The 11,686-nt window shown below is 44.4% G+C and overlaps 1 protein-coding gene across 1 annotated transcript in view; it reads right to left on the bottom strand.

Moving 5' to 3' along the window:
- Window positions 1–1,513: 1,513 nt before the first annotated feature.
- The window catches only part of LOC119414974 (angiopoietin-related protein 1), a 26,298-nt gene continuing 16,125 nt past the window's right edge, over window positions 1,514–11,686 (bottom strand). The window contains exons 3-5 of the mRNA XM_037682095.1: window positions 10,270–10,463; window positions 8,825–9,095; window positions 1,514–1,833 (exon numbers count right to left, since the gene is read on the bottom strand). Of these exons, the coding sequence (XP_037538023.1) occupies window positions 1,646–1,833; window positions 8,825–9,095; window positions 10,270–10,463 (653 nt within the window). The 3' untranslated portion in view covers window positions 1,514–1,645. The remainder of the gene's footprint in view (window positions 1,834–8,824; window positions 9,096–10,269; window positions 10,464–11,686) is intronic.

An 11,686-nucleotide genomic window follows, 5' to 3' on the forward strand; every position in this document is an offset into this window, starting at 1 on the left:
TGGTCCAGTCGGATCATTTACTGCCCCCTCAGGACACCTGGTCCTTTCCACTCGCAGGAGAACTTCATTACACACATACATTATACTTCCTACTCATCTGCACGCACGCAAAGTAATAAAACGTGCAGAGTGAAGGCTGAGTTAGGTGTCGGGTTCTGAAGCAAAAACACTGTTGTTGTCTGGAACTATGAGTTAGAGCTGAAACAGTACAAGTACAAATAATACACAGTACTCAGAGTACTCAATACACAGAGTACTCAGAGCACAAATAATACACAGTACTCAGAGTACACATAGCACAAAGAATACACAGAGTACACAGAGTACTCAGTACACAGAGCACAAAGAATACAAAGCGTACTGAGTACTCAAAGTACACAGAGCACAAAGAATTCACAGAGTACTCAGAGTACACCAAGTACACATAGTATTCAGAGTACACAGAACACACAGAATACTCATAGTACTTTGTGTCACAGAGCACAAAGAATACAGAGTATACAGAGTGCACAGAATACACAGAGTACTCAGAGTACACAGAGCACAAAGAATGCACAGAGTACATACCGGTACTCAGAGTACACAGAGTACTCAGAGTACAGTACTCTCATGCATACAGGCATCAGTAAAATAGGCTGTTCCGCTCCAACATGTAGAACAAAGTAATAAAAGTACGAGTGTTTGCAGCAGGTATTTCTTTGGTGAGGTAAAACCCTGGGATGTGACATTAAAGGGACACTTTGGCCACTTTTGAAGCAAAGGCCTGTGAAAATGTTATGAACAGTCACTATCTCACCTGCGACAGATAGCTGTCTGAACAGCCTCAGTTTGGAGGAACAGTTTAAGTAGAACTGGACAGGTGAGGCACAGGAACTGTCCCAAAATGAAAATGTTTAGATTCACCAAACTTTCATAATACTTCAAATATCATTTTAGAAACATTACTGCTGCTTTACATTTTTCATCACACAGTTATTTACATGGAGTTGTTATTTGCTGGTAGCTGTAGCGTTAGTGGAGAACGTTGGGGCGTTTTCAGCAGTGGTATCTATTATTTCCACCAAAACCACCATGTCATTCAGAAACAAATGGAACAGTAAAATCTGGAGGAGTTTGAATGTTTAATGGAGTAAAATCTGATTTGGAGGGGGTCCATTCTGTCAGTACTGACAAGTTAAACTTGTCTCATCTAAGGTGCCCTCATGGTTGTTGCAGAAATGAAACTTTAGGAGCCTCAAAATCACATTCTGGGGGTTTCAAAGAAATAAACTTGAAATACAACCCTGGAGTTTTTACATCTATTCTCCATGATCCCAGGACATTGTCTTCTTTCTTCATATTTATTGTTTGTGTGCAAGCTTCACGTTGGTTTTGAGAACCATTTAAGCTCAATACTGAAAAATTAAACTTTAATTCTTATTTCTCCAAACTGACACTGATCAAAGAGCTTTAGAGCAGGTAAACTAATTGTCTCCACAGAACCCACTTCAGTAAGGCCTCTTGTTCTGTGTGTGTTGATGTAAAGAGAAGCTGGTTGTTTATCAGCAGCAGTCCTGAGCTTTAACCTTCTAAACATGTGTCTGTTGATGCAGGCGGCCAGCTCTCAGCTTGAAGAAGCCTTGTTCCACCGAGGATCAACAAGTTCTCAGTCTATAGGTCTGATCATCATACGGACAGACTTCATGGAATAGAACCCTCCACCATAGTCGGCCCAGAACATCCCATCTTGGAATTTGCTGCGGTAGACCCCTCCAGTGTACCAGACACCGTTCAGGTTGGCTTGACCACAGGCGTTGTACCACCATCCTCCTTTATGGAAATGGGCACAGTTACCTGTTAATAAAGAAAAATATGTTAACTTTAACGAGCTGTTGTTTTTTAATAGTACATTTCAAAGTTTATCTTTTAGACTTTTAAAATAATTAATCTCCTCCTTTTCTACTTGTGTGACGAAATGTTTAATTTCCAAAACGACAGCGCTGTTTTCTAGCTGCGGCGATGCGTTCAGTGTCTGCATCTGTCCGCTGCCGTGATGTGTTCAGTGTTCACGCCAGTTAAGAGGAGACTCTAAAGACAAAGATTTTGTCTCCAGAAGTCCAGCTTGACTGATTCTCAAATAGTCAAATGGAATTTGGAAAAAGTCATCAATTGTTTAGAGAAATTGCATTAACTGTGAAAATGCAGTGTGAATGCTTATTGCAGAAGAACTTGCTGAAAAACAGCTGAAATTAGCTAAAAAAAAATAAAAAAAAAAGCTTAAATATAGATGAAATGGAAGAAAAGGCCTAAAGTAGCAGAAGAAAGCAGAAAGAAAACATATTTGGTGAATTAGGTTTAAATGAGCAGAAATTAGCACAAAAAATAGGAAATTAGCTAAAAAGGCTGAATTTAGCAACAAAAAAAAGGCAAAAAGTAGCTGAAAAAGCATAAAGAAGCTTAAACTACCAGACGGAAGCGGAAAGAGATGAAATGTGCTAAAAACAAAAAGTGGAATTAGCTGAAAATACTAAAATTAGCCTTCCCATGGGCTTTCTGTATTTTAGTTGTTTATGCAAACATTAAACCTTGGAAATGTTTATAAATGAGCACTTGCGTTAATCACTTGAATTTTGGTTTTGAGAACCATTTAAGCTCAATGCTGAAAATTTAAACTTTAACTCTTATTTCTTATTTATTTCCTGTGGGAGGGGCCAAAGGGGTCGGGTGCAATGTGGGATAGGTGGTGGCCGAGGGCGGGGACCTTGGCAGTCTGATCGTCAGCTACAGAAGCTGGTTATTGTGACGTGGAATGTCACCTCACTGGTGGGGAAGGAGCCTGAGCTGGTGTGTGAGGTTAAGAGGTTACGGCTAGAAATAGTCAGACTCACCTCGACTCTGGAACCAGTTTCCTTGAGAGGGGTTGGACACTCTTCCACTCTGGAGTTGCCCCTGGTGAGAGGCGCCGAGCAGGAGTGGGCATACTTATTGCCCCCCATCTTGGTGCCTGTACGTTGGGGATCACCCCGGTGAACGAGAGGGTAGCCTCTCTCCGCCTACATGTGGGGGGACGAGTTCTGATTGTTGTTTGTGCTAATGCGCCAAACGACAGTTCAGATTACCCACCCTTTTTGGAGTCATTGGATGGGGTACTGGAGAGTGCACCTCCTGGGGACTCCCTTGTTCTGCTGGGGGACTTCAACGCTCACATGGGCAAAGACAGTGAGACCTGGAGGGGTGTGGTTGGGAGGAAGCCCCCCACCCCCACCCCGATTTGAACCCGAGTGGTGTTCTGTTATTGGACTTCTGTGTTTGTCATGGATTGTCTTCTTCTTTCAACTGAAAGACTTCTTCAGTCTGAGATGCTGTATTCAGCTCAGTCTTATAAATAGCACCTTCTCGTAGTGGATCAACCAGTTTGCTCCTGACAACCAAAACCAGCTGCTCACATGGTCAAGAAGGACCATCAGCCTAACAATGGATCATTAGCACACTGATGGCTGTTTGCTATTCACAGGGGGCTGAGTGATACTAGCAATAACAGCATTGTAAGAGGGGGACAGTTGAACACGGAGGCCTCCACCCCTGTTTAATGATGGATGGTTTCTATTTACAAAGATGGCCTCCTTTACTCCTCTCTCAAACCATCGTTCCTCTCTATCCAGGATGTGGACATCTTCATCCCTAAAAGAGTGACTGCCGACCTGGAGATGAGTGTAGACTGCAAAGTCCTGGCCTGATGATGTTGATCTTCTGTGCTGGTCCATCCTTTTGGCCAGTGGCTGTTTAGTTTCCCCGATGTAAGACTGATCACAGCCCTCCTGACACTGAACAGCATACACAATATTACTCTGTTTGTGCCGGGAGACTGGATCTTTGGGATGAACCAGTCTTTGCCGTAATGTATTTTGGGGGTTGTTTGTTTGTTTGTTTGTTTGTTTGTTTGTTTTGAATGTCCACAGGACCAGACTTAACTTTTTTAGAGGTGTCCATATGTGCTCTAGGCACCAGGACATCCTAGGTCACAGTTTGATGATCAACTTTGTTGTCGTCTCATCTGATCTGTGGGAGCATGTCTTGGACACGCGGGTGAAGAGAGGGACGGAGCTGTCCACTGACCACTACCTGGTGGTGAGTTGGCTCTGATGAACGGGGAGGATGCCGGTCAGACCTGGCAGGCCCAAATGTATTGTGAGGGTCTGCTGGGAATGTCTGGCAGAGTCTCCCGTGAGATGGAGTTTTAACTCCCACCTCTGGGAGAGTTTCAAACACGTTCCAGGGAGGTGAGGGACATTGAGTCCCAAAGGGCCATGTTCCATGCCTCTATTGTTGAGGCGACTTATCGGAGCTATGACTGCAAGGTTATCAGTGCCTGTCGCTACAGTAACCCTTGAACCCGGTGGTGGACACCAGCAGTGAGGGATGCTGTCAGGCTGAAGAAGAAGGAGTCCTATTGGGCCTTTTTGGCCTGTGGGACCCCAGAAGCAGCTGATGGGTACTGGCAGTCTAAGTGGCATGTGGCTCGGGTGGTCGCTGAGGCAAAAACTCAGGACGAGTTCGGAGAGGCCATGGAAAATGACTTCCGTATGGCTTTGAGATGATTCTGGTCCACCATCCAGCGTCTCGGGGGGAAGCTGTACATCACCAACACTGCTTATAGTGGAGGTGGTGTGCTGCTGACTTCAACTCGGGATGCCGTGGGTCGGTGGACAGAATACTTTGAAGACCTCCTCAATCCCACCGGCACGTCTTCCACTGAGGAAGCGGAGCCTGGGGACTCTGGGTCGGGCTCTCCAATCTCTGATGCTGAGGTCACTGAGGTGGTTAAAAAGCTCCTCGGTGGCAGGGCCCCGGGGGTGGATAAGATTTGCTCGGAGTTCCTTAAGGCTCTGGAAGTTGTGGGGTTGTGTTGGCTTACAAGTCTCTGCAATATTGTGTGGACATCGAGGGCATTTCCCTTGGATTGGCAGACTGGGGTGGTGGTCCACCTATTCAAAGTGTGTGTTGAAGTGTAGTGTAGTTCCAACTACAGCAGGATCACGCTCTTAAACCTCCCTGGTAAGGTCTATTCAGGGGTTCTGGAGAGGAGGGTCTGTCGGATAGTCAAACCTCGGATTCAGAAGGAGCAGTGCGGTTTTTGTCCTGTTCGTGGAACACTGGACCATCTCTACACCCTCAGCAGGGTCCTGTAGGGTGCGTCTACATGTGCTTTGTGGACTTGGAGAAGGCGTTTGACCACGTCCCTCAGGAACACTGTGGGATACTCCGGGAGTATGGGGTACCAGGCCCTTTGATACGGGTTGTTAGATCCGTGCATGACCAGTGTCAGAGCCTGGTCCGCATTGCCGGCAGCAAGTCAGGCTCATTCCTGGTGAGAGTTAGACACCACCAAGGTTGCCCTTTGTCACTGATTCTGTTCATAACTTTTATGGACCGAATTTCTAGGTGCATCCAAGGTGTTGAGGGGATTTGTTTTGGTGGCCTTAAGATCGTTTCTCTGTTTTTTGCAGATGGTCTTATTGGCTTCATCAGGTTGTGATCTACAGCTTTCGCTGGAGCGGTTCGCAGCCGATGGTGACGCGGCCGGGATGAGGATCAGTTACTCCAAATCAGAGGCCATGGCCTTGAGCCAGAAAAAGGGTAGAGTGCCCTCTTCGAATCGGGGAGGAGGTCCTGTCCCAATTGTAGGAGTTCAAGTATCTTGGGGTCTTGTTCATGAATGAGGGGAAAATGGAGCAAGAGATCGATAGGCAGAAAGGTGCAGCATTGGCAGTGAAGCGGGTGCTGTACCAGTCTGTTGTGGTGAAGAGAGAGCTGAATCAAAAGGTGACGCTCTCAATTTACCGGTCAATCTACAAAGTACGTTCCTACCCTCATCTATGGTCATGAGCTTTGGGTTGTGACCGAAAGAACGATATCATGGATACAGGCGGCCGAAACGTGTTTTCTCCGCAGGGTGTCTGGGCTCTCCCTTAGAGATAGGGTGAGAAGCTCCGTCATCTGGGAGAGACTCAAAGTAGAGCCACCGCTTCTCCACATTGAGAGGAGCCAGTTGAGTTGGCTTGGGTATCTGGTTAGGATGCCTCCTGGACGCCTCCCTGGTGAGGTGTTCCGGGCATGTCCCACCAGGAGGAGGCCCGGAGGAAGACCCATGACACACTGGAGGGACCATGTTTCTCGGCTGGCCTGAGAACGCCTTGGGATTCCCTTGGAGGAGCTGGCCCAAGTGGTGGGGGAGAGGGAAGTCTGGGCCTCTCTACTTAGGCTGCTACCCCGCGACCCGACCCCGGATAAGAGGAAGAAAATGGATGGATGAATGGATGGACTAAAATTAGCATATAAACAACTAAATATCAGCCGAAATAGCAGAAAAGCTGAAACTAGCAGAAAAAAGCTGACAGCAGCATAACAAGCTAAATTTGCAGAAAGAAGTTAAAAAGTAGCAGAAATTATAAAGAAAAACTAAATTTATTTGAAAACAGCTAAAATTAGTAAAAAAAATATAAAAAGATAGCTGAAAACAGCACGACGGCTCAGTGGTTAGCACTGTTGCCTCACAGCAAGAAGGTCCTGGGTTCAATCCCCGGTTGGACCTGGGATCTTTCTGTGTGGAGTTTGCATGTTCTTCTTGTGCTTGCATGGGTTTTCTCCAGGTACTCTAGTTTCCTCCCACAGATAAAAAACATGCATGTTAGTCTGTCTTCAGGCGCCTCGCAAAGGAGATCTGTGATCTCAATGAGATTTGCCTGCATGGTTAAATTAAGGTTAATAAATAAAACAAATAAATAAAACAGAACAAGCTTAAATTAGCTGAAGTAAGAAGCCATGTTCATCCAATTAGGCTGAAAGAAGCAGAAATTAGTACAAAATTTGTACAAAAAAGTAGAAATTCTCTGAATAAAGTATCCTGATGCATGCTCAATAATCCAGGTAGAAGAATCCAAAAAAGATGTGGTCTCTGAATAAAGGTTAAATTAGCAAAAGACAACTGAAATTAGCTTTAAAAAAAGCATAAAGAAGCTTAAATTACCAAAAGGAGGTAGAGAGCACTTTTTCGCTGAATTATGCTGAAAAAGTTTAAATGAGTGCAAAAAATGTGGAGTTAGCCAAAATAGCTACAATTAGCATAAAACAGCTAAATAGTAGCTGAAATAGCAGAAAAGGCTGAAACTTGCGTAAGCTGAAAGGAGCATAACAAGCTGAAATTAGCAGAAAGAAGTTTGAAGAAGCACAAAAATGTTGTAGTTATCAGAAATAATCTAAAAGGATCAAACTACAGCTGAAAAACAGCTGAAATTAGCTGAAAAAATGTTTAGATTTGCTCCAGGAAGCTGAAAGAAGCTGAACAAAATGTGAAAGGAGCAGTAAAAAGTTGTAAACAGATCTAAAAATTTGAAGGATGTAAAATGAACTCAATTAATTTTCTATTAGGAAAAAATGTCAGAAAAGGCTAAATATTTTAAAAAGCTAAAGTTAAACCAATACCAAAAGTCACAGCAGGATTTTCCTGAAAGAGCTGAACGTTTTGATAAATGATTTGCTGAAATAGCTTAAAAATTGTGGAACGAGAAAGATGCTGAAAAATGTACAGAAGAAAAATGGATCACAACAGAGTGAATGCTCCATAAACATTCACACAACATGGCCGTCACTTTGTGGACTCTGACAACATGGCCGTTGTTATGATGCTTTAGGTTTTTGTGGGATTTCAGAAAACCAGAGACCAATCAGCATGTACTTTACATCACAGGCTCAGCCAGTCTGAACAATCACAGTAGAACTACACTGATTCTCTGCATTATGGAATAAACAGAGTCCCTATTAGATTGTAGCATTGAACACAAATAACTGATTGCAGTGATTTACAAACTGGTTGTTTTATGAAAGAATCAATAATTGTTGTGAGAAGGAAGTTGAGAGCTTTTGAGAACCACAACAGTAAAGTACAGAGTTGTTCTGAGATGTTTAAACCACACACTGTGATTTTTAAAAGGGAAGGTTTGGTTCTTTTTGAAGTGGGTTTTGTGGAAGGGTTGTGAACAAATAATATCTTACCTGTTGTAGATATCTCTTTGAATGACTTCAGTTTGTAATGTGCCTGGATTGACGAGCTAACAGCTAGTCCAAGCAGAACCAAGACCAAAGTGGATTTCTGTTGTCTTTAAACAACTTCAGATCTAAAACAATGGTGGTGCTTCATGCAAACATCTGCCTACGGTTCTGAGTGACAGTTGATTAAAATGGACCTCTTGGGTTCTTTGCAGGTGTCTTTAAGTTTAGCAGAAAGCTGTAACAATTCTGGGACCTTCTCAGGAGAAATATGAGGATAATTTTCACAGAATTATTATGTAATCTGAAACTGACAGAAGATTTGAGGTTTGTTGTTTTAGGACAATTCACTTCAGTTCTGGCCTCACTCAGACTAGTCATTAGCTTGTCTTTCATCCACACATCCATTATTTTTACCCACTTCTTCCTTTTTGGGTCATGGGAGTCACTGGTGCCCATGTCCAGCAGTCACTGTGCAAGAGGAGGGGGACACCTGGACAGTCTCCAGTCCATCACAGGGACACAAAGACAAACGAGACAAACAACCATTCACTCTCTCACTCACACCTAGAGACAATTCAGAGTTACCAATCAGTCTAACATGCATGTTTTTGGTCTGTGGGAGGAAACTGGAGTACCAGGAGAAAACCCATACATGCACGGAGAGAACATGCAAACTCATGGCATTTCGACTAAACATTTTATCTGCATCTTAGGAGCCTTTTCATCAACTGGTGGCTCGAACACTTACTTACTTTCCAAGGTCAGTCTCAGTATTTCATACAGAAGAGACCCTTACCAGAGAACGTGTCTTTGTCTCGGTCCAAGGTGGTGAACTGTTTGCCGTTGTGGCTGCTCAGTGAGTCCCCAGCGTTGCCCTGGTAGGTGCCGAGCCGCAGGCGGTAGCCCTCACTCTCCGGCTCCAGGTGGAAGCTGCTGTACTGGGCGTAGACCTTCTTGTCCATCCAGTCCTTCATCTCCACCAGGAGCTTGTAGTCTCCCTGCCTTCCTAATTTGTAGATGGCTTCCAGACCGAGCCAGTACTCCCCGTCTATGTTGCCAAAGCCACTCTGATCAAAGGAAAATGAAAGGGAAGACTTCAATGAGATGACAGAACATCCAACGTGTTTTCCATTTGATCCCCTGAGGAGTTTAGAAACACAAGCATTATTTAGAAACATCAAACCTCGTTTAGAAGAGGTTGTGGGAAAACATGACAAATATCTTTGTGATGATGTTTTGGTCATGCTTCTATAATTCAGAAACACTTCAAAGGAAAATGAAAAAAAAGACTGCCACCCTGTGTCGTAATGCTGGGTCTTGTCTTCTCCCACATCTTTGTTTTTAGTTCCCACCCAGCTGGTTCCACTCAGTCCATTAGCACACCTGTCTGTGTTTTACGTTCATCCTCTCAGTGTGTGTGTTCTGCTGGTGCTCCGTCAGATCCTCCTGTTTGTTTCAACCAAGCTCTGTCTTATTCTCACATCTTGGGTTTCCCCTGGATTTCTGTATTGTGGTTTATTAAAGATCCATGTTCTTCTCCTGATTCACCCTCTTGCTCTTCTGCATTTGAGCTCAACAACACATATAAGGTTAAGTCCAGAAAGTTCTCCTCAGGTTGTTGTCAGTGATGCTCTTGAATCTGGCCCGGGTACCAGTGATCAGTGACTCATCTATGAGCACAAACACTTCACTTGGTGGAGAACAAGGAGGTTTCTGCAGACGAATGACTGAAGATTTTAATATAGGTGCTCCTCTGTGGTGCTGTTTATGATGGCTTTCTGCTGAAGACAAATTAGCTCTGAAGAGTGACATTAGCTGCCATTTTTAAATGTACGAGTCTGGCTGGACTGAATGGAGACTGAACAGATGCCAACGGCAGCATGCTCGTCTCTTTCACAAGAATTTAATGAAACAGCTCCATATGATGCGGTGCAGTGAACCAATCATTCATCCATCCTGGAAGGTTTAGCAGAAGCGGTTTTGGAAATAAATCCTTACGTATTAAGCTGTGGAACAAACTTTGTTCGTAGGTCTTCCAACATTTCTTAATGGGAATCACAAAACATTATGTTTTTGAGTAAGAGAAACAGAATCATTCATGATATGGATCTCAAAGACCATGTGAGGTTCCTCCAGAAAAGCTTGCACTGCTGCTGTTTTAGGAGGAGGCAGGTCTTCAAATGTTGGTCAAAGGAAGGAGATTAAAGAGACAGACGAGCAGGGCACAGGAAGTGGCATCACCTTGTAGTTCTCCCAGTTTCTGAAGAAGTTAACTGATCCGTCTCTTCTGCTTTGGATGACAGTCCAACCCCCGTTGTCGATGTCCTGTTCACACCAGGCCTGCACTGTCCTCTGTGCTTCATCAGGTTTGATCAGGTACACGGTGCTGGTGCTGTGGCCGGCTTCCTGAGCCTCCAGACAGTCTCTGAACGGGCCTGTAACAAGTCACAAGGCAGAGGGGTGGAAAAACACAGAGGAACACAATAAGCATTGGATCAGCTGGACAGGAACTTTGTACCACGTGGAACCGTGACAATAAAACTTAAGAAAAAGAAAAGTCCTGCTAAAAACCTGGAGGTATGTTGAACTAAATTTAAGCTCTGCTAATTATCTCAACAGCATCTGAGATAGTACAAGCTAATTACAAGTGAGGATGTCATTGCAAATGCACTGACACACAGGACACTGACGGTCCTCTGGCCCTTTCTGTTCACCCTCTACTCCTCGGACTTCAGGTACAACTCACAATCCTGCATCTGCAGAAGTTCTGGATGACTCTGCCATTGTGAGCTGCATCACTGGTGACCAGGAAGCTGAATACAGAGGTGTGGTGGACAGAACCACCTGCAGCTCAGTGTTGGACAAACTAAAGAGCTGCAGGTGGACTACAGGAAGAAGACACCCCCCCCCCCCCCCAACCCTATCAACATCAACAGTACTAAGGTGGACACTGTGGACTGCTACAAGTACCTGGGGTCCACCTAGACCAGCGGTGTCAAACTCACTTACAAAAGGTGGCCAAAATTAAAACCTTTTTCAAACTAAGGGCCAGTTTCAGAATCTACATTACCTTAAGTTAGATGCACAACATCTTTTCTTGGTCACAGGTTCCTCAAAAAGAGTTTGATTTGTCTCATTTGATGTTCACTGTTGCTCTTCTAACATCATAATCAAAGATTACTGAAAAAAATTCAAGTGAAAAAAGTATTTTACATTTAACACATCATCTTGGGGGCCAGGGCAGCACGGTGGCACAACTGGTAGAGCTGCTGCCTCTCAGCAAGCAGGTCCCTGGTTCAAATCTCAGTCCAATGGCCTTTCTAGGTGGAGTTTGCATGTTCTTTCCGTGTATGCGTGGGTTTTCTCTGGGTACTCCAGTTTCCTCCCACAGACCAAAAACATGCATGTTAGTCTGATTGGTAACTCTAAATTATCCCTAGGTGTGAGTGAGAGAGTGAAGGGTTGTTCGTCTCGTTTGTCTCTATGTGGCCCTGTGATGGACTGGAGACATGTCCGGGGTGTCCCCTGCTCCTCGCACAGTGATTGCTGGACATGGGCACCGGTGAACCCTGTGACCCAAAATGGAAGAAGCGGGTAAAAGATAATGGATGTGTCACAGTTTACACTCTGTTTTTCCTTTTATTTATCACTCTGTTCA

The sequence above is a fragment of the Nematolebias whitei genome, chromosome 9 (assembly GCF_014905685.2).
Source record: "Nematolebias whitei isolate Nwh7 chromosome 9, NemWhi1, whole genome shotgun sequence".
Classification (NCBI taxonomy): domain Eukaryota; kingdom Metazoa; phylum Chordata; class Actinopteri; order Cyprinodontiformes; family Rivulidae; genus Nematolebias; species Nematolebias whitei.